At 45.6% G+C, this 24,121-nt stretch overlaps 1 protein-coding gene across 2 annotated transcripts in view; it reads left to right on the forward strand.

The window, feature by feature from the left end:
• The window catches only part of galnt17 (polypeptide N-acetylgalactosaminyltransferase 17), a 472,564-nt gene that overhangs the window by 418,800 nt on the left and 29,643 nt on the right, over positions 1-24,121 (forward strand). For both annotated transcript variants that reach the window (XM_070857213.1, XM_070857214.1), the window contains 2 exons: positions 1,966-2,103; positions 5,136-5,231. In XM_070857213.1, coding sequence (XP_070713314.1) covers positions 1,966-2,103; positions 5,136-5,231 — 234 coding nt within the window. The remainder of the gene's footprint in view (positions 1-1,965; positions 2,104-5,135; positions 5,232-24,121) is intronic.

A 24,121-nucleotide genomic window follows, 5' to 3' on the forward strand; every position in this document is an offset into this window, starting at 1 on the left:
AAGTAAGTGTGGGAACAGAAAGTGTCAAGTAATCCAATATGGTATAGATGAATTATCTGGCAAGGTTACAAACTGCAAAAGGCGAAGTGTGTGTGTCATAAATAGGGTTTCTCTTTTTATGAAATGACTTCCTTTTCTGTTCATCACATTTTTCTCCCTTTCCCTTCTCTTGGTATCCTGTTGTCAAGCTGTGAGGACGGCATGTCACCTGGCAATGCCATCAGGACTGTACAAACTTAGCGCAAGATGACTTCCCCACTGATTTATTTATCTTCTGTGAGAGGAAGTACTTGCCTCCCAATCTGTCAAATCATGTGCAGAATTGCAGCCATAAGCCCACATCCTGAAATTCAATCCAACACTGCGCTGGAGTTGCAGCACACTGTGTCACCATGCCACTCTGATATGCCAAGCAGGCATTATGAATGCATGAATAATTAGACTTTCTTATTGCCTTGCGAAACTAAAGCTGCACTTACGTTGCTGCATCATCTCATTTATGCTCCTGATGTGCAGGTCTGGCACAGCATGTGACAGCCCCAAAGTAAACCTGGCAGGCTGACTAAGACCAGGTGGACATAGTTTAAAAAAAACCCAAGTCTTTCCAGCCCTTGTGAATCCTACAAGTGTACTTTGGGGTTGTTAACAAGTGAGTAGGGCTCACAGTTCTGGTGTCAGCAGTATGAGTGTCCAATATAAAAATGGTTTTGGATTTTTGTACTAAGTGTATGCTTGAAGCCATATAAATGTTGCGCAAAAAATCTTGGGATACATCATGGCTCCAACTGTATCAGCTCTATTGATACCCAACTACGATAGTGGTCTGACAGTGGATTAATGTGTCTCCTGCCAGTCTAACATCTGGAGTTTACAGAACACCACATAAATCAATCCTTGTCATCTCCGTACAAGCCCTGAGTCTGTCGGAACCTTGTTGAAGTTGTGCCAGGAAGTATAATGTGCCGGTCACACCTGCTGGCACAGCTGTCAGCACTTCAACTCTGATGGGTTTTCTGAAGTTATTTCTCCATTGGTGAGGACCTAACTTTTTTCAGCTCGTTTTCTTGTCAACTCGATTTAATTGAACATCAGCCTGGATGAATAGATGCCTTCAAGGCATCTTAATTGGACCTCGGGCCTCATTTGAACACGTTGGACAAGCTGTAAATGCTAGACACGCCTCCAGAGATAGCTCTCTCATTTCTAAGGCCAGCAGTTAGGTCCCGCAGGGGGGGGGGGAAATGGTATCAATAAAGAATAGCAAACTGCTCGGAAGAGACCTACAGAAAGACGTAACCAGTTTAACATAGGAAAATGAGAGGTAACACATGCTCCCAATAATACACCAGCTACCGACCTATGAAGGATAACACTGATCTGTACAAAGCATTAGAATTTATACAGAAGCCAATTATACAAGGTGTGCATTATTAGTGTAACTGCTCTGTATAACTGATATACCTGTACAAGTCTTTCAAACATTAGCTGCACTATTACCAATGTGCCGTCTCCAATACCAGGTATTCTACTCTACCAGCCATACAATGTGTCCAGTTTATAGCAGTTTATATGTAGTATCACTTTAATAGAACATAAAGTACCAATTGAAAATCATTTTTAAAACATACCCACCATGATATTCATGCAGGAATTGACATTTAATGACTGAACTCTCCCAAACCAGTGTGAACAGATACATTTTATCTGATATTTCTTCTATGGATTAGTAACAAATGGTGGAATTTGGGTTTCCAATATGTTTCTAAAATTGCTTTCAGTTGATACTGTCCTATTAAAATGTCACTAACGGCTTTGGATCGGCATCATTTACTGCAGAGGCACTAATGGTGCAGCTTTATGAATACTGTTTCTCTGGCGCATTCCCTTTCTTGCAAATATGAGTTCTAATTTCCAGAAGAGACAAAAAAGAATAAATGCAATTTCTAAAGATTCTTTTTCCTCCAGAATCCAGGGATCGACATCGGCGATATTTCTGAAAGAATAGCGCTGAGAAAACGTCTTAAGTGTAAGAAGTTCCAGTGGTATCTGGACAATGTGTATCCAGAGATGAGAAGATATAACAATACAGTGGCCTATGGTGAGGTAATAACTTTTAAAAAGCTATATTTTTTGCTTGAAGCATGAGGTTTTGTTTAGGGGACAGGTGCTGCCTCCTATGTTTATCCTCTTATCATTCACACATCTAGAACAGATCATAATATATAGAAATTCCAACACAGTGAGGCTTCCATCCATCCTTCTGACCTCACTGTGACCCCATCCCAAATTCTGAGGATGGATCATTAGCAATAATCTAATGGGGCACTGGCCCAGCAAGATTTCAGAGCAACTTTGCCCATCCGTCAAGATCGGGGGAGTGGGGTGGAGGGGCTGGGGCGGGGTAGTCACATGGGGGCTATAAGTTCATCTGGTCAAAGATCTCCAATCTATGTTTCCGATGCTCACTTGCTGGTTGATTACAGTTTGGATACGGCATTGTAAGGCATGCCTACAGCCCCATTTGGTTAGTATGCCTGCTTTTTGAAGGCATACTTATGGCTAGACAGGGGGTATGTATGGCGAGGTTTCTGGAGGAGCCTGGGATGCTGTCAGACATCATCCCACCTATCCCACTCCACTCGCCAGAAGAGAAGGGGATAAGCCCGCATCTGTCAGAATCCATGTGGGAGCATGCAAAGATTGGAAACCTGGCAGAAATGGGTTCCATCCCAATTTCCTTTCCCTCTACTCAGTGGAATTCGTAAGCTATGATCCTGCCACTTACTCCATTCCAAACCCCCCTGATTTGTACAGTTGTCCCCTATTAAATAGAATATTTTGTTTTCTATTGGTCCTTTTCAAGTGCTCACTCCTCTTAATTTAAACAAATGTAAATGCCCTTATAAATGGATAAAGCTTCCAACTTGTTTTGCTTATGACTTCCTAACTGTCCTGTTTGTAAACTATCTCTTGTTGTTAAATAGGTGACAAGCTGTGTTATTGTAGTGTTATTGAAGAAAGGTACTTTAGCAAATATGTGAGAGAGGTACAATTATTCCACATTCTCTGTAAATCAAGATTCAACATTCTGCAGGCCTGTTAAAGGAAATCTAGTCTTACCCATTCCTGAACATAGAGACAACCAGATAGACTCACTGGAGCTGATTTTCACCTGGCCAAATCAGCGTTAACGAGGGGTCAATGGCCTCAAAATGAAGTTGGTAGACATGCCACCCCCATTAACACCAATGATTCAGCCACAGCCATAGTTAAAGGGGCCTTTCATTGGGCGGCTGAAAAGTCCAAGTGTTTCAGGTGGTAGGCCTCTAGATTATGCAAATAGGGGTGCTATGATATAGTTAGGATCCTGATTGCGATTTTCAGGGACACAACGGTGGAATTCATATTCCATTTATTCATTTCCGCCAGGAGCATTGAGGTGCCTTTTCCATCGACTTTTTTTAACATTGGACCGGAAGTCGGTCATAGTTGGAGCGGAAATGCAGCGGTAAGTCAGGTTGAGGGGCGGAAGTTGGGGCGGGATTGAGACTCCGCTGCTGTCATTCAGCGGCGGAGTGGTGGTGACATCACAGCGCGTGTGCGTCACCATGCTCTCTCCCCTCCGTTAAAGGGGAAAGAATCGGGCATTTTTTAGATTCAGCCACTGGGCCACCAGGGAGGGTTTTCGGCCAGGCCAGTGGCCTGGCACCCAAGAAGGGGTGCCAGGCTGCCTGTTGGTGGCCTGGCCGAACTCGGGGTAGCAATAATCCAGCCGACATGGAAGTCAGCCGGCAAAAAAAATAAGATGGCGGCCACGGCATTCGGCCCTTGCCTTTAATGGCCGCCGCACAGCCAGGGCAGAGAGAGAACAGACAAGGTGAAGCGACAGTGAAAGCTGAAGGTGAGGGAGAGCGGCGATGTGCATTTTGATGACGCGCTTACGGCGGTCATCAGCAGCGGGGGTAGAATTGGGGACAGGCCGAAAAATTCCGACCTGAATTTAGGTCGGGCAGCCATTGGACTGCAATGCGATGGCCACTCGATTCCACCGCATGGCCGCCGCAAAACAGCGGAAACGGGCCTTATACTGACCCTGAATTTTGGACACTTTATCTCATAATACTGCTGTGAAGCACCTTGGGACATTTTATTACGTTAAAGGTGCTATATAAATACAAGTTTTGTTGTTGTTGCAACAGTATTTGTCCTCACTTTTAAGTGGGAACATCCCTTTAAATTTGAGCTGCTAGCCGGGTTTTCCAAAAGCTTGCTGTTGACACAATGTAAAGGATGTGCTGGTAGTACGGTAATCACATGCAGTCAGCTCACCGTGCTATAAACAAGCTTTGCCAGGACCATAACATTGAAGTTTAGACATTTCGAGAAAGTTTTAACTATGAAATGCCAGAGCTTTAAATATATTGTTTAGCCTCTGTGTTAGCGTGAATGTTTTCTCAGAAGAATCACTCAACACTCAGAGTCGGTTCCAATGCCAATGCGGCCTTTATTAACGCTCAGCGGGGAGGAAGTCTCAGGACTAGATCCAGGCTTCTCTCCACCGAACAAAGGGTTTCATGGATTTTTATATGTTTCACAACAGTTTACTACAGTTACTCAGCCCATTACGGCTGGACACAATCCAATCATAACGATTATAGATTACATATAGGTTCTTTTAACCCAATAGAATTCCCCTGATACCTCAGGAACTGCATGTTCAGTTTTGTCAGCTCGGGCTGATTAATGACCTTGTTATAGGAGATAGGTTCTCTCCTTATCTCTCTCTTCCTCGGGAAATTACTAGTTCATTATTCTTATCTTGTATCCAAGGTATTCCTGGTAGTGGGCCTCACAGGGTCATTGCTCGGTCATTGCTCGGTCAGTCCCAGTTCATTACTTGACTAACGGGGTTCCCAGCATGCTTGGGCAGCCATTTTATATGTGGCCATATTAAACTTATATGAGTTTAGATATATTCAGCAGGTGCCTAATGCCTAGTGTTTTATTCAGCAGGCACCTAATTCCTACAACACTCTGCTTCAGTCAAAGTCTTTCTGTGTAATTAAACTTTTCAATAGTATTGATTATTCTTTTCCTAGTTTCTGTCTCATTGGAATATTTTCTTTTTCTCATAGGTTCATAACAACAAGGCAAAAGATTTTTGCCTAGATCAGGGTCCACCAGAGAACCACACAGCCATTCTGTATCCGTGTCATGGGATGTCTCCTCAGGTAGGCAGATTAATTACATTGATCCAGTGCTAATGTTGAGAATGAATAACTGTACTTTGTCTTTCTTTCATAGTAGGCTGAGTGAGCATATTGCCAGTGAAAGGTAGATAGTCTGGGAATGTAGATAGTCTAGTGTTATGTATGTAAACATTGTAACTGTGTAAGACTTGTCACCAGAGGGCGAAACTGTTGGAGGCCCAAGGGTCACCTGCACATCTCATGCAAGGGAGTATAAAAGGTTGTCTGCCTTGCTGCTCAGGCACTCTGGAGTTGTATTAAAGAGACTAAGGTCACATCAGTTTTAGCTCACAGAACTCAGTCTTGTGGAGTTCTTCCATACTTAACATCTAGGAATGTAGATAGTCTGGCAATGTAGATAGTCTGGGAACAACAAGAATTAAAAGTGACCAACAGCAGTCATGTAGTAGTTAAAACAAATCAATATGGAGGTGATTCTGCCATCTCCCAGCAAGGGATTCACTCTCGAGGGAAGTTTGGGCAGAGGGCTACAGTATTTGCCCAAATTTTCTCACCTATCTACCCTACAGCAAGCACGGGATCATGGAATTACCTTTCATTTCGAAGAAATCTTAACCAGTCTAACTTCCCAAACTAGCATTACCAACAAGCGTCTTGCTGTTAGAAAATGCAAAGCAAGTTAGAAGTAAGTTAAGGAATGGATAATATGCTGAAGACTTGAGCATTTCCATTAGTTCCCTCCGGCACAGGTGAGTTTGTGGTGCAGCAATGCCTGTGGTTGTGGTATGAGGGAGACTTATCTGTTGCACCTTAGCATCAGCTGCATGAGGCTGTGCACACATCCATCATGCTACCGCAGGTGTGGGTAGTGACTTCTTCAACTGAGACACCGTCTGCAGCATATTCTGCATGACCGCCTTCTTTGCCGATACACATGTTTGATGCTCTGCAAGCTTTGTTCTTTTAAATGCCCAGCTCGTTCAGATCTGGGTCCCGAGTCTGAGGCTCCTGAGCCAAGGACAAATGTTTCCTGTCCCTTCAGCCAGCAATAATTATCTCCTTATTTCCACCCCAGCTACTCCTGGCAACTTGTGCTTTGCATGCTACCATCTGAAATCTCTTCTGCAGCACTAACCAAGCTATCACTGTGTAACTGTCCCTGGGCTGTTTGTAAGGAAGAGCTACAATGATGGGGTTGGTGGACGGGGGCTGGGTGTTCATGAAGCAGGGATGGGTGGGGGTGGGGGACAGGTTCCTTGGTGCACTCACTCTGCTTGTTGCTTTTGCACAATTAGGAAGGCAGAAAAAGAAGAGTGGTAAACAGGAGAATATGAGCTGTGCAGTGGCCAGTACGTTTGTATGTTCGTACCTTTCAGAATAAGGCATGGCCTTAAGCTTTGGCGAGGTATTTTAATGACAAATTACATTTGAGCAGTAGGAACTGATAATCATAATACAAGAAGTTTTCTGATCAATCAGCAACTGGTATTTCCTTTACTACATTTCATTTCCCACTGATTTCCTTATGAACCTACCCAAGAGTTCTCGGATATACTTTTCATAAGGGATGAGAGACCAGAGACTAAGGGATCATCCACCTGTAGCAGTTTCTTGCCTTTGGTTGTGGAATGTTTTTTCTTTGTGAAAGAAGTGTGTGAAACCCTATTATGTGTTAGTAACTATTCCTTAATGGGAGGGATATCAGGTACAATTCTTGCCCTATTATTCTTCATAAACTTGGGATTGCCTCCTCTTACCTTGGCTATCTAGTGAGATCATTGAATTTTTTACTGCACTGAGTAGTTTTGCAGGGTTTGGTGGAATTAGCACAGATGACAGAGGTCACCCCTTTCAACAGTGCTTAGGTCATTCTTTTGTTTGGCCTCCTAGCCTCCGTGCCAAATAACTTCTCCCTCCTTTCCTTGGTTTGGGCCTATAAACCCACTGTGGAGGAGTTTTTAAACTTTGGCCCTGTAGCCTGTTGCATAAACCTCAGACATGCTTCGTCTGATCTCAGTTTGTGATATTGTTGCTCTCACTCTCAAAATGGCTGTCGTGCCCCTTTACGCTACTTTAGCAGCCAGTTGAACTCTGCAGCAGCACTGATCTCCCTCCCATTCTCCAGAGGTCAGTTCCTAATACAGGTACAAAGTACACTCGGAGACCACTGACAATTTTACAATGAAGCTGGTCCAGAAAAATAAGATAGGGTTATTGCAGGTTCACACCGATGGTCAGAAGTCCAATCCAGACATATTTCCACAGAGAAAAATCTAGTCACTCAAGTATTATTTTTATCGTACCAGTAAATGGTATGTATCAGTGTTCTCAATAGAGGTTTATCAGTACAAAAAAACAAATTAAGCGTTGCCATTATTTTAAGTATGTGCATATGTGTGTTTGGAATGCACTAATGATGTTCACAGCTTGCTACATTGCAGCTCCAGGCTTTTTTTTGAGGTGAGCAACGAAGAGTAACCTAAAATTCCATTGCTGGAATGGAACTGAAAACGGTTACCAATACCAATTAAAACTGCTGTGTAAATACTATGTGAGTTAATTTGAAATTAAATGAAGATCAATTAGCATGCAGTGCAATTGGTATACCAGAGATGTTTGCAATTGTAATCCATTTCGGGGTTCCCTAATTATTTCCTCTTGTGCATAAAATAACTTCTTATGCCAACTTTTTAAAATATGAAATTTAGCACATTCAACTGTGTCATCTATGCTGAATTTAGGCCCCTCTTGGGGATGGATTTAATATATTCTCAATGAACTGTGTCTCCAAATTCTTTTAATTTTCATCTTCATTGAATACCCAGAATTATTGTGAATGTTTTAGTAGAATTAGTGTTGAGCATCGTTTGTGGCAAAGCATTTCATTTTTCAATAACTCTTAGCATGAAATAGTTTCTTCTAATCTCATCCTTTTATGTAGTTAGTGACTAGCTTGAGATCATGGGGCTGAAATTCAGGGTCTGTATTGTCATGTATTCAACCAGCATTGTAATCCATGTATAAACTGACAAGTTGTACACTGTGAGAACAATGACCACTAGGTGGTGAACTTTTGGGAGACTCTCCTAACCTGGACCTTCAGGTATAAAAGGGAAGCTCCACCCACCTTCATCACTTGAGTGCTGTGAAATAAAGGACAGGTCACAGACTGACCTCTCAAGCATGGGCCTCGTGTGCATTTATACTGTATAGTAAGGACGTATCAATGGCAACGAGAAACTGGGATTTAAACTACGCGAGCATGGCCACTAGCAGAACAGACGAGAGGTACTGTGTTAAGGAATGGTTGGGACAGAGACTCAACATTGTTAAAGCAGCACGCAGTTCTCCAGGCACACAAGGGCAATTGGGCATGCCTCAACATGTAGTTGAGCCCAGAGGGGGAGTTCGACAGAGACAATGGCTAGCTGGACGGCGATTCACGCCATTGCAAGGGACAATGCAGCCAGTAATGGAGCCATCAACACCTGTTAATAGCGCACTTAAGGACAGTCACAGAGGCAGTCAGAGACGATCGACTGGCAAGGGACCTTTTGTTCCAACAACAGCTCATGTTGGAGGTGTGGAGGCATAGACTCAGCCGGAGTTTTCAGAGATGAGCAAAATACCTGCAGAAATTGCAGAAATGAACGCTGGGGGAAATCGCTGGTAGCTGAAGTTCAACGAGTTCATGTGGAGCACATATACAGTTCATACACCAGGACGCCACCGATAATAATGAAAGTGCTCCTCAATGGCATCCCAGTATCAATGGAGCTAGACACGGGGCCAGCCAGTCCCTGATGAGTATCAAACAGTTCAAAAAGTTGTGGGCATCCAAGGCCAGGAGGCCAAAATTATCACCACTTGACACACAGCTACGGACTTACACAAAGAAGATCATTCCGATGCAAGGCAGCGCCACGGTAGTCGTGACCCACAAAGATTCGGAGAACAGGTTGCCACTCTGGATTGTCCCATGGGACGGTCCCGCACTACTGGGGAGGAGTTGGCTTGCTGTCATGAACTGGAAATGGGGCGATGTCAATGCAATTTCCTCTGTGGAGCGAGTATCATGCTCACAGATCCTGGACAAATTTGACTCACTGTTTCAACCCGGCATTGACACTTTCATGGGGGCCAAGGTAGTGATTCACATAAACCCGGACGCCAGGTCCGTACACCACAAGGCCAGAGCGGGGCCGTAAGTGATGCGGGAAAAGATAGAAGGCGAATTGGACCGCCTGCTGAGGGAAGGCATCATCTCGTCAGTCGAATTCAATGACTGGCGAGCCCGATTGTGCCGGATGAGTCGGGCAGGATATGTGGTGATTACAAGGCCACATCAATCGGGTGTCACTCCAAGACCAGTACCCGCTACCGAGAACGGAGGACCTCTTTGCGACGCTATCCGGTGGCAAACTTTTTTCAAAATTGGACCTGACCTCAGCTTACATGACCCAGGAGCTGGCGAGTGAGTCGAAGAAGCTGACCACCATCACGACACACAAGGGGTTGTTTGAGTACAACAGATGTCGGTTCGGGATTCGCTCGGCCGCTACGATCTTCCAACGAAATATGGAAAGCCTTCTCAAGTCGATTCCAGGGACAGTGGTTTTTCAAGTCGACATCCTCATCACAGGTTGTGATACTGAAGAACACCTCCACAACCTGGAGGAGGTGCTACGCAGACTGGACCGGGTAGGGCTGCGACTGAAAAAGGCGAAGTGCGTCTTCCTAGCTCCAGAGGTAGAATTCCTGGGGATGAGGGTAGCAGCAGACGGGATCAGCCCTACTGCGTCCAAGACGGAAGTGATCCAGAGAGCACCCAGACCCCGTAACACGACGGAGCTGCGTTCGTTCCTGGGCTCCTGAACTATTTTGGTAACTTTCTTCCCAAATTGAGCACGCTGCTAGAGCCGCTACACGTGCTCCTACGCAAAGGTCGCGATTGGATCTTGGGGGACAGCCAGGAAAGGAGTTTTAATAGAGCATGCAATTTGTTATGTTCCAACAATCTTTTAACACTATATGACCCATGTAAGAAACTTGTGTTAACGTGCGATGCGTCGTCCTATGGTGTCGGGTGTGTGTTGCAGCATGTCAATGCCAAGGGTCAGTTACAGCCAGTAGCTTATGCCTCCAGAGGTCTGTCCCAGGCAGAAAGGGGCTACGGGATGGTAGAAAAGGAGGCACTTGCATGTGTATATGCAGTAAAGAAAATGCACCAGTACCTGTTTGGCGGGAAATTTGAGCTGGAGACAGATCACAAACCCCTAACTTCCCTTTTGGCCGACAACAAGGCCATAAATGCAAACGCATCAGCCGCATACAGAGGTGGGCACTCACGTTAGCCGCCTATGACTATACAATTCGGCACAGACCGGACACCGAAAACTGCGCCGATGCACTCAGCAGGCTCCCACTAGCCACCACTGAGGGGGTTACCGAGCATGCTGCTGAGATGGTCATGGCCGTTGAAGCTTTCGAAAGCGAAGGCTCACCCGTGACAGCCCGTCAGATCAAAGTCTGGACAAATAGAGACCCGCTATTGTCTTTAGTCAAGAAATGTGTCCTGAATGGAGACTTGGCAGCCACGTACAGGGCATGCCCTGAGGAATTTAAACCATTTCACAAGCGCAGGGATGAACTCTCGATTCAGGCCGATTGCCTACTGTGGGGAAACCGCTTAATCATGCCCCAGATGGGCAGAGAGGCGTTCATCAGAGAACTCCACAATGAGCACCCGCGCATTGTCATGATGAAGGCAATTGCCAGGTCACACGTTTGGTGGCCAGGGATAGACGCAGATCTGGAACTTTGTGTTCACAGGTGCAACACGTGTGCCCAGCTGGGCAATGCGCCCAGGGAAGCCCCCCTTAGCCCCTGGTCCTGGCCCGCTAAGCCATGGTCACGCATCCATGTGGACTACGCAGGTTCTTTCATGGAAAAAATGTTTTTGGTTGTAGTAGACGCCTACTCCAAATGGATCGAGTGTGACATTTTAAATTCAAGCACATCCTCTGCCACGGTAGAAAGTCTACGGGCAATGTTCGCCACCCACGGTCTACCGGATATCTTGGTCAGCGACAATGCCCCGTGCTTCACAAGCACTGAATTCCAGGACTTCATGGCAGGCAATGGAATTAACCATGTCAGAACGGCACCGTTCAAGCCGGCCTCAAACGACCAGGCAGAACAAGCAGTGCAGATAATCAAACAGGGGATGCTCAGAATCCAAGGGGGTTCCCTACAAAGCCACTTATCATGCTTCCTGTTGGCCTACAGATCCCGACCACACTCGCTCATAGGGGTTCCACCCGCAGAGCTGCTAATGAAAAGGACGCTCAAAACCAGGTTATCCCTTATACACCCCACCATGAAAGAAATTGTCGAGAGGGCGCCAGTCACAATGTGACTACCATGTCAGGAATGTGAGGGCGCGATGTATTGATGTAAATGACCCTGTCTTTGTCCTCAACTACGCTGCAGGACCCAAATGGCTCGCAGGCACCGTGGTTGCAAAAGAAGGGAATAGGATTCTGGTAGTTAAACTTACCAATAGACAAATCTGCCGCAAACACGTGGATCAAACGAAAAGGAGGTTCAGCAACCCCATAGAAGAAGCAGAGGAAGAACACGATATAGAGTTCACTCCATCACAGATGACCGAACACCAGAACCAAAGGGAGGAGAGCCCAGTCACTGTGGGCAGTCCGGACAGGCCTGAGGCACTGCAAACAGCAGACACTCAGGCTAGCGCCCAACAACCAGAGTCCCAACTCAGGCGCTCTACAAGAGAGTGTAAACCACCAGAGAGACTCACCAGTGATCCCAATAAGACTTTGCGGGGGAGGTGATGTCATGTATTCAACCAGCATTGTGATCCATGTACAAACTGACAAGTTGTACATGTGAGAACAAGGACCACTAGGTGGTGAACTTTTCGGAGACACTCCTAACCTGGACCTTCAGGTATAAAAGGGGAAGCTCCACCCACCTTCATCACTTGAGTGCTATGAAATAAAGGACAGGTCACAGACTGACCTTCTCTCAAGCATGGGCCTCGTGTGCATTTGTACTGTATAGTAAGGCTATATCACGTATAAGGCCTGTTTCCGCTGTTTAGCAGCAGCCATGCGGCGGAATTGAGTGGCCACCGCATTGCAGTCCAATGGGCGCCCGACCCAAACTTAGGTCGGGGATTTTTCGGCCGGTCCCCAATTCCGCCCCCTCACCTGCAGAATACTGCGCCCCAAAGTTAGTGGAAAAAATAGTGCCCCCGCCGCGCAGTGCCCCTGACAGCTTTCTCTGTCGGTGTACCTTCTCCTCACTGTTTGCGGCCCGGCAGCACGGCGGCCCTTCAAGGGGAGGGCCCACTACCACGGCCGCCATGTCTTTATTTCTGCCGTCTGACTTGTCGATCGGCCAGCAAAATAATGCCCACACGTTCGGTCGGGAGCCTGGCACACCCTGTTGGGTGCCAGGCCGCTCGCCCAGCCGAAACCCTCCCTGAGTGACAGCGGTGGAGTCCCGATCCCACCCCAGCTTCCACCCCTCAGCCTCACTTACCGCCACACTTCCGTCCCCATTATGACCAACTTGCGGTCCAACGGCAAAAAACCTACAAAATCCCGAAAATCGACGGAAAAGCCGCCTCAATGATCACGGCGGAAAAATTCAAGAAATAGGTAGGTGCGCCAGCTTTCTGGTGGCCCTGGATTTCGGCCCCAATGAATCCTGCCTTTGGTTTGCTCACCAATGAAATGATCTGTGTTTTCCTTGTTTATTTCTTTTATCATTTTGATCATTTTCACTTTTAATCTTCTCAGTTTGAGAGAACACAGCCCTACTTCCTGGTGCCTTTCCTTATAATTCAGACTCCTTGTCCCTGGCATCATCTAGTAAATCTACATTGCACTTTCTACAGGACTATCACATCCCTCCTGTAGTGAAGAGCCCAATACTGGACATGAATGAGTAACATTTCTGCTGCTGCACTCCTGGAAAATCACAGGCTGGGTGCACAATTGCACGATGCTCCTGGCAGAAGTGGAAAAACTGACCACAGTAAACCAGATGTGGCCAACCATATATGTGTACAAATTCATCGTTACTTTTGTATTAAATACCAAAATTGAATTTACCTTATTAATAGCTTTTTCTTTAACCTGTCCAGCCACTTTTAAGGATTCATGTTTCTGCACATCTTGATCCTTTTGCTTCTCCGCTGCTTTGAGGAATTTACTATTTAAAATAAATTTCCATTTTTAAATTCCTATTCCCAAAATATATTAATTTACATTTTCCTGCATTAAACTGCATCTGCCACTAAGCGACCCATTCTGCCGGCATGCTTATGCCTTCCTGTAGTCTCCTGCATTCTTTCTGACAGCTTGCTGCTACTCCCAGTTTGGCATCACCAGTTAATTTTGGCATTTATCCTTTATGAATAAGTGTAAATCATTCATTGATTTACCGAACACTGGGGCCTCGATTTTCACTTTGGCCAGGTTTTGGGTGGGTGGGTTTAGAGGTGCTGCTGCAGAAATGGGGTCCCGGCATTTAACTCCTTGGCCTCCTCAACATGCCACAGGTCAGAGGCTGGGTATTCTGCAGCGAGTGTCTCACCTCCTGACTCCCCAAAGCCTTTCCAAGGCACAAGTCAGGAGTGTGATGGAACATTCTCCATTTGCCTGGATGAGTGCAGCTCCACCAATACTCAAGAAGCTTGACACCATTCAGGATAAAGCAGCCCGCTTTATTGGCACCCCATCCACCACCTTCAGCATTCACTCCTCCACCAGTGGCACAACGTGTCTGCAGTGTGCACTGCAGCAACTCACTAAGGCTTCTTCGACAGCACCTCCATAACCTGCGACCTCTGCCACCTAGAAGGACAAGGGCAGCAGGCGCATAGAAACACCATCACCTGCAAGTTTTTCTCCAAGTTACACACCCTCCTGTCTTGGAAGTATGTCTCCGTTCCTTCAGCGTCACAGAGTAAAAATCCGGAAACTCCCTCCCTAACAGCAATGAGGGAGTACCTTCACCACACGGACTGCAACGGTTCAAGAAGGCAGTTCACCACCACCTTCTCAAGGGTAATTAGGGATGGGCAGTAAATGCTGGCCTTGCCAGCGATACCCACATCCCAGGAACAAATTTTTTTTAAAACTCTGCCACCTGGAGTAGTTGAGATGAATAGCATAGATGCATTTAAGGGAAAGCTAGGTAATCACATGAGGGCAGAAAGGAATAGAAGGATATGGTGATAGGGTGAGATGAAGTAAGGTGGGAGGAGGCTTGTGTAGAGAATAAACACCAGCATAGACCTGTTTCTGGTCTGTAAATGGTCTATTTCTGTGCTGTAAATTCTACGCAATTCTATGTAAAATACTGTGATTTTTTTTGATTGATCTGAGAGAACTAAATAGAAGCAAAGTTTACGTCTATTTGGTTAAACTTAAAAAAAAATATTTCTTTCTGAGTAATTCTGTTTTTGTTGCAATTTAATAACACTTCTCTGCATCAAATATAATCACCTGAGGGACTGTTGGAATTGGCTGGTAGTGCAATGGAGCAGTCATTTATTTTTTGTAATCTTGTTCCTGTTTCCCAGGAGGGACATCAAGTCTTAATCAGATCCAAGAACAAGAAGAGAAATTTGCCATTTTGCAAGAGCACTATAAAACAAACATAAAATAATTGGGAATTGATGTCAACAATGTTCTTGACAAGACAATTAGATTTTATAGACTTAAGGCTTTTGCTGCTATCTCTTATATTTTCCAAGTTTTTGTTTCTGTTCTTGATCCTTATTGGCCTGGAAATCCAGGCCTCCCCAGCATGCGCTTAAAACCAGCTTTTCTGATCTGTCAAACTCCAGCTCCAGCTTGACAGATCCTCCGTATCTCGGGAGCAAGGACGTTTGCAAGGGTAAGATTGCGGGACTTACCCAACTTTTGCCCGGCAACTGTCCTCAAAATTCTTGCGCCTGATAAAAGCAGGCACATAGACTACTTTTACAGACATAAGAGTTTTAAAACATACAAAAACATAATTAACTTAAATTTAAAAAAACACATTTTATTGTTTAAAAACCCTGCCCACTATGCTAAGTTTATTTTAAACCATAATTTAAAAAACATTTTTAAAAATTGGAATTTTTTTTCTATGACATTTATTAACTTTAATTTAAATGAATTTGAATTACGCGAGTCGTGTTTTTTTAATTTTTATTATGTGTTTAGTGTGTTTGTTTTTTTTCTCATTAGTAGCAATGAAAACTCATAGATACGGAGTTCCCATTGCTATTAATGAGAATGCTATGGAACCTGATTGGTTGAGCAGTCACACATGACTGCACCTTCTACATTCTAACCTCGAGGACGGGAGCGCGTTTCACAACGCGGGAAGAGAAGGCCTCCCCACCGGAATCCCATGCTCCTCTGCGACCACCAGATAAGTTCGTAAAAATTCGTCCGAAAGAAGCGTCCGCCTTTAACTCATATTTTAGAAACTAGGGCCTGATTTTTCTCTGCCTAATTCCCTCCATTCCTTGGGCTTTAGGGATTGGAAATAGGATCAGAGGTCTGTAGAACTAGGTCTCTGTCCAGTGGAAGATGCTGTTATGTATGTTAACTGGGTTTTACCTGCCACCGGAGGGCGCGACTGTTGGAGTCCTAATGGTCACTGGCAGACAAGTGGAAGCCAAGTATATAATGTTGGCAGCCATGTTGAATCCTCACTTTGAGAAGAAATAAACTGGAGTAAGGTCATGCCTGAACTAGCTCACCGTACTTAGCCTCGTGGAGTTATTCGATACTTAATAGTTGGTGACGAGTTAAAAATACAAACTTTCACGCAACCATGTCTGTTGGAATTTTGGAGAGATTCGTGGACGGGGAAGACTGGGAGGATTTCACTGATCGCCTCAACCAGTATTTCGTAGCCAATGGTTTGGAAGGAACCGATAATGCAATTAAGCGCAGGGCGGTTCTCCTCACCATTTGTCAAAAATTTATGGTCTTATCAAGAATCTACTCTCACTGACACGACCAACAGATAAGACTTACGATGAATTGTGTACGCTGGTTCAGAGCCACTTTAAACTGAAGGAAAGCATCATCATGCGAGGTATCGTTTCTATTCGTACAATCGCTCCGAAGGCCAGGACGTGGTGGAATTCGTCGCCGACCTGAGATGTCTCGCTGGGCCATGCAACTTCGGAGCTGTGTTGGAGGAAATGCTGCGGGACTTTTTCGTGCTTGGCATTGGCCACGAGGTCATCCTTCGAAAGCTGCTAGTTGCTGAATCTCTAGACCTGAGCAGGGCCATCACGATTGCCCAGGCATGCATGTCCATGGACGAAAACTTGAAGCATCGAAATTCACCGGCAAGTACTGTGCATAAAATAATATCGTCGGCAGGCAGAGCTGTACATGGCCGGGCCTACTCGTCCACCTTCGTACGATCTGTAACTGCTCAAAGTCCGCCATCAGGGGTGAATCAAATCTCGCCTTGTTGGCGTTGGGGGGCTATCATCGGGCCCATCAATGCTGATTCAAGGAATACGTGTGCAAAGGCTGTGCAACAATGGGGCACCTTCAGCGAACGTGTCCGCAACCGAGCAAGCGTGCTGCAACATACCACGTGGCTGAGGATGATCGATTCAGCATGGATCACGCGGCACAGGCAACTCAAACCAAGGTACAGGATGAAGAAGTGTCTATGGTACATTCTTCTACCAAATGTCCTCCAATAAAGCTGGAAGTTAAATTAAATGGGGTTCCAGTATCCATGGAATTGGACACGGGTGCGAGTCAATCAATAATGAGCCAGAGGGCTTTCGAAAAGCTGTGGGACACTAAGGCAAAAAGACCCAAACTGAGGCCAATCAATGCGAAGCTGCGTACCTGCACCAAAGAGCTCATACCAGTCATTGGCAGCGCGGCAGTAAAGGTATCAAACGATGGAGCTATGCATGACTTATCATTGTGGATCGTTTCAACGCTGTTCAGCAGGAGTTGGCTTGAGAAAATAAAATGGAACTGGAACGATATTAAAACCTTATCGGTGGATGCCGCTTTGTGTGCTCAATTGCTGAGCAAGTTTCCCTCGTTGTTCGAATCAGGAATCGGCAACTTCACGAGAGCCAAGGTGCAGATCCACCAAGGCCCGGATGCAAGACCCGTCCATCACAAGGCTCGGGCGGTTCTGTACATGATGAGGGAGAAGGTCGAGATCGAACTGGACAGACTTCAACGGGAAGGAATCATATCACCAGTCGAGTTCAACGATGGGCCAGTCCAATTGTCCTGGTGTTGAAGAGTGATGGCACCGTCAGGATCTGCGGCGACAACAAAGTAACGATCAACCGAGTCTCAATACAGGATCAGTACCTGTTACCCAAGACTGGCGACCTGTTTGCAAAGCTAGTGGGGGGGGGGGGGGAAAGTAGTTCACCAAATTGGACCTGACTTCCGCTTACATGACACAGGAGCTGGTCAAATCTTCAAAAAAACTGACGTGCATCAACACGCACAAAGGACTGTTTATATACCACAGATTGCCCTTTCGGAATTCGCTCGGCGGCAGCCATATTTCAGAGAAACATGGAGAGTTTGCTGAAGTCCGTCCCGAGAACAGTCGTGTTCCAAGATGACATCCTGTTCACCGGTCGCGACGCCACCGAACACCTGCACAACCTGGAAGAGGTTCTACACTGTCTGGACAGAGTGGGACTCAGGCTAAAATGTTCCAAGTGCATTTTCATGGCACCAGAAGTCGAATTCCTGTGGAGAAAGATTGCAGCAGACGGCATCAGGCCTATGGACTCGAAGACAGAGGCCATCAAGAATGCACCCAGATGCTAGAGTGTAACGAAGCTGTGTTCGGTTCCTGGGTCTTCTCAACTATTTCGGTAACTTTCTATCTAGTTTGAGCACATTGCAAGAGCCCTTGCACATGTTGCTGAGAAAGGGTAATGATTGGGTTTCGGGCAAATCTCAAGACAGAGCCTTTGAGAAGGCCAGGAACTTGCTATGTTCCAATAAATTACTGTTACACTATAATCCATGTAAGCGGTTAGTGCTGGCCTGCGACGCCTCATCATATGGGGTGAGTTGTGTGCTCCAGCAAGCGAATGTATCAGGCAAACTCCAACCAGTTGCATACGGCATCCAGAAGTCTGTCTAAGGCTGAAAGAGCCGATAGTATGGTAGACAAAGAGGTTTTAGCACGGGTATATGGGGTTAGGAAAATGCACCAATAGCTGTTTGAGCTTCAGTTTGAGCTTGAAACAGATCACAAGCCGCTCATTTCATTGTTTTCTGAGAGCAAAGGGATAAACCAATGCCTCATCCCGCATCCAAAGATGGGCACTGACATTATCTGCTGATGATTATGTCATCCGCCACAGACACTGAAAACTGTGCTGATGCGCATAGCCGGCTACCATTGCCCACAACCGGGGTGGAAATATCGCAGCTCGCAGACTTGCTGCTGGTCATGGATGCCTGCGAGAGCGAGGGGTCACCCGTCACGGCTTGCCAAATTAGGGCCTGGACCAGCCAGGATCCTGTGCTGTCAAGCATAAAAAGGTGAGTTCTAAATGGAAATTGGTCTGCCATTCCCAGGGAAATGCAGGATGAAATTAAGCCTTATAGCCGCCGCAACGATGAATTGTCTATTCAGTTTGATTATCTGTTATGGGATAATTGTGTTGTTATGCCCCTATTTTCGGCATCATTGGCCGCCGATATTTTGGTTCCCAGCGATTTTTTTGGGGGGACGTAGATGATCAGTTTAAATTTTCACCAAAGTTTTAGCGCTAGCGCCGGCGCCGACTATCAGCACCAGACTTTTTGCCACCAGATATTTTGGCACTGGTCTACGTAAAAACTGATTCCTTGCCTTTTCTGGCCATTTTCCCCATCACCGATTTTTAATAAACGCCGCACAGAGACCTTAGAGCCCGTTTTTAAAAAGCCTACCTTAAGTTAATGAAATCGGTGCTGGCCCAGTTCTATCCCTGGCTGAAGGTCCTCCATGCTAGATTGAACAACAAACTCCAGGCAAAAACAAACTTCCAGACGATCCTTTTCCATCGAAGAACAAACTTCAGGCACATTCCAACATCCAGAAGAGCCTTTTCCATGCACCCGATCCGGCCTGCTGCTATCCCTGGCCAAAGGTCCTCCACGCAAGACTGTACAACAAACTCCAGGCACATTGGAAAGGATCACTGTTGATAGAACCTGTCCCTGTTTCATTTAAAAAAAAATTTTAAGCAACATTTTTACGTGCTAGTCAAAGAATCGCAGGATAGCTCAGATGAATACGTGGCTTGAAGAGTGGTGCAGAAGGGAGAGATTCAAATTCCTGGGACATTGGAACTGGTTCTGGGGGAGATGGGACCAGTACAAACCGGACACTCTACACCTGGGCAGGACCGGAACCAATGTCCTAGGGGGAGTGTTTGCTAGTGCTGTTGGGGAGGGGTTAAACTAATATGGCAGGGGGATGGGAACCTATGCAGGGAGACAGAGGGAAGTAGAATGGGGGCAGAAGCAAAAGATAGAAAGAAGAAAAGTAAAAGTGAAGGGCAGAGAAACCAAAGGCAAAAAGCAAAAAGGGCCACATTATAGCAAAATTCTAAACATAGAAACATAGAAACATAGAAAATAGGTGCAGGAGTAGGCCATTCAGCCCTTCTAGCCTGCACCGCCATTCAATGAGTTCATGGCTGAACATGCAACTTCAGTATCCCCTTCCTGATTTCTCGCCATACTCCTTGATCCCCCGAGTAGTAAGGACTTCATCTAACTCCCTTTTGAATGTATTTAGTGAATTGGCCTCAACTACTTTCTGTGGTAGAGAATTCCACAGGTTCACCACTCTCTGGGTGAAGAAGTTTCTCCTCATCTCGGTCCTAAATGGCTTACCCCTTATCCTTAGACTGTGACCCCTGGTTCTGGACTTCCCCAACATCGGGAACATTCTTTCTGCATCTAACCTGTCTAAACCCGTCAGAATTTTAAACGTTTCTATGAGGTCCCCTCTCATTCTTCTGAACTCCAGTGAATACAAGCCCAGTTGATCCAGTCTTTCTTGATAGGTCAGTCCCACCATCCCGGGAATCAGTCTGGTGAATCTTCGCTGCACTCCCTCAATAGCAAGAATGTCCTTCCTCAAGTTAGGAGACCAAAACTGTACACAATACTCCAGGTGTGGCCTCACTGTAGCAACACCTCCCTGCCCCTGTACTCAAATCCCCTCGCTATGAAGGCCAACATGCCATTTGCTTTCTTAACCGCCTGCTGCACCTGCATGCCAACCTTCAATGACTGATGTACCATGACACCCAGGTCTCGTTGCACCTCCCCTTTTCCTAATCTGTCACCATTCAGATAATAGTCTGTCTCTCTGTTTTTACCGCCAAAGTGGATAACCTCACATTTATCCACATTATACTTCATCTGCCATGCATTTGCCCACTCACCTAACCTATCCAAGTCACTCTGCAGCCTCATAGCATCCTCCTCGCAGCTCACACTGCCACCCAACTTAGTGTCATCCGCAAATTTGGAGATACTACATTTAATCCCCTCGTCTAAATCATTAATGTACAATGTAAACAGCTGGGGCCCCAGCACAGAACCTTGCGGTACCCCACTAGTCACTGCCTGCCATTGTGAAAAGTACCCATTTACTCCTACTCTTTGCTTCCTGTCTGACAACCAGTTCTCAATCCACGTCAGCACACTACCCCCAATCCCATGTGCTTTAACTTTGCACATTAATCTCTTGTGTGGGACCTTGTCAAAAGCCTTCTGAAAGTCCAAATATACCACATCAACTGGTTCTCCCTTGTCCACTTTACTGGAAACATCCTCAAAAAATTCCAGAAGGTTTGTCAAGCATCATTTCCCTTTCACAAATCCACGCTGACTTGGACCTATCATGTCACCATTTTCCAAATGCACTGCTATGACATCCTTAATAATTGATTCCATCATTTTACCCACTACTGAGGTCAAAGTGTGTTAGAAACTCAAGCCTGAAGGCTCTGTGCCTCAATGCAAAGAGTATTCGAAATAAGGTGGACAAATTAACTGCGCAGATAGAAGTTAACGGGTATGATGTAATTGGCATCACGGAGACATGGCTCCAGGGTGACCAAGGCTGGGAACTCAACATTCAGGGGTATTCAACATTCAGGAAGGATAGACAGAAAGAAAAAGGAGGCAGGGTGGCATTGCTGGTTAAAGAGGAAATTAATGCAATAGTAAGAAAGGACATAAGCTTGGATGATGTGGAATCTGTATGGGTGGAGCTACAGAATACCAAAGGGCAGAAAACGCTAGTGGGAGTTGTGCACAGACCACCAAACAGTAGTGAGGTTGGAGACAGCATCAAACAAGAAATTAGGGATGCATGCAATAAAGGTACAGTGGTTATCATGGGTGACTTTAATCTACATATTGATTGGGCTAACCAAACTGGTAGCAATGCGGTGGAGGAGGAGTTCCTGGAGTGTATTAGGGATGGTTTTCTAAACCAATATGTCGAGGAACCAACTAGGGAGCTGGCCATCCTAGACTGGGTGATGTGTAATGAGAAAGGACTAATTAGCAATCTTGTTGTGCGAGGCCCCTTGGGGAAGAGTGACCATAACATGGTAGAATTCTTTATTCAGATGAAGAGTGACACAGTTAATTCAGAAACTAGGGTTCTGAACTTAAGGAAAGGTAACTTCGATGGTTTGAGGCATGAATTGGCTAGAATAGACTGGCAAATAATACTTAAAGGATTGACGGTGGATAGGCAATGGCAAACCTTTAAAGATCACATGGATGAACTTCAGCAATTGTACATCCCTGTCTGGATTAAAAATAAAACAGGGAAGGTGGCTCAACCGTGGCTAACAAGGGAAATTAAGGATAGTGTTAAATCCAAGTAAGAGGCATATAAATTGGCCAGAAAAAGCAGCAAAAGGATTGGGAGAAATTTAGAATTGAGCAGAGGAGGACAAAGGGTTTAATTAAGAGTGGGAAAATAGAGTACGAGAAGAAGCTTGCTGGGAATATAAAAACCGACTGCAAAAGCTTCTATAGATATGTGAAGAGAAAAAGATTAGTGAAGACAAACGTAGGTCCCTTGCAGTCGGATTCAGGTGAATTTATAATGGGGAACAAAGAAATGGCAGACCAATTAAACAAATACTTTGGTTCTGTCTTCACGAAGGAAGACACAAATAACCTTACAGAAGTACTAGGGGACCGAGGGTCTAGTGAGAAGGAGGAACTGAAGGATATCCTTATTAGGCGGGAAATTGTGTTAGGGAAATTGATGGGTTTGAAGGCCGATAAATCCCCGGAGCCTGATAGTCTGCATCCCAGAGTACTTAAGGAAGTGGCCCTAGAAATAGTGGATGCATTGGTGATCATTTTCCAACAGTCTATCAATTCTGGATCAGTTCCTATCGACTGGAGGGTAGCTAATGCAACACCACTTTTTAAAAAGGGAGGGAGAGAGAAAGCGGGTAATTATAGACTGGTTAGCCTGACATCAGTAGTGGGGACAATGTTGGAATCAATTGTTAAGGCTGAAATAGCAGCACATTTGGAAAGCTGTGACAGGACCGGTCCAAGTCAGCATGGATTTATGAAGGGGAAATCATGCTGGAAAAATCTTCTGGAATTTTTTGAGGATTTAACTAGTAGAGTGGACAAGGGAGAACCAGTGGATGTGGTGTATTTGGACTTTCAAAAGGCTTTTGACAAGGTCCCACACAAGAGATTGGTGTGCAAAATCAAAGCACATGGTATTGGGGGTAATATACTGACGTGGATAGAGAACTGGTTGGCAGACAGGAAGCAGAGAGTCGGGATAAACGGGTCCTTTTCAGAATGGCAGGCAGTGACTAGTGGAGTGCCGCAGGGCTCAGTGCTGGGACCCCAGCTCTTTACAATATATATCAATGATTTAAATGATGGAATTGAGTGTAATATCTCCAAGTTTGCAGATGACACTAAACTGGGAGGGGAACGCTAAGAGGTTGCAGGGTGACTTGGACAGGTTAAGTGAGTGGACAAATGCATGGCAGATGCAGTATAATGTGGATAAATGTGAGATTATCCACTTTGGAGGCAAAAACGCGAAGACAGAATATTATCTGAATGGCGGCAGATTAGGAAAAGGGGAGGTGCAATGAGACCTGGGTGTCATGGTTCATCAGTCATTGAAAGTTGGCATACAGGTACAGCAGGCAGTGAAGAAGGCAAATGGTCTGTTGGCCTTCATAGCTAGGGGATTGGAGTATAGGAGCAGGAAGGTCTTACTGCAGTTGTACAGGGCCTTGGTGAGGCCTCACCTGTAATATTGTGTTCAGTTTTGGTCTCCTAATCTGAGGAAAGACGTTCTTGCTAGTGAGGGAGTGCAGCGAAGGTTCACCAGACTGATTCTCGATATGGCTGGACTGACATATGAGGAGAGACTGGATCAACTGGGCCTTTATACATTGGAGTTTAGAAGGATGAGAGGGGATCTCATAGAAACATATAGGATTCTAACGGGACAGGACAGATTAGATGCGGGTAGAATGTTTCCGATGTTCGGGAAGTCCGGAACCAGGGGACACAGTCTTAGGATAAGGAGTAGGCCATTTAGGACTGAGATGAGGAGAAACTTCTTCACTCAGAGTTGTTATCCTGTGGAATTCCTTGCCGCAGAGAGTTGTTGATGCCAGTTCATTGGCTATATTCAAGAGCGAGTTAGATATGGCCCTTACGGCTAAGGGGATCAAGGGTATGGAGACAAAGCAGGAAAGGGGTATCGAGGGAATGATCAGCCATGAGCTTATTGGACGGTGGTGCAGGCTCGAAGGGCCGAATGGCCTACTTCTG

Source organism: Pristiophorus japonicus, chromosome 16 (genome assembly GCF_044704955.1).
Source record: "Pristiophorus japonicus isolate sPriJap1 chromosome 16, sPriJap1.hap1, whole genome shotgun sequence".
In the NCBI taxonomy this organism is placed as follows: domain Eukaryota; kingdom Metazoa; phylum Chordata; class Chondrichthyes; family Pristiophoridae; genus Pristiophorus; species Pristiophorus japonicus.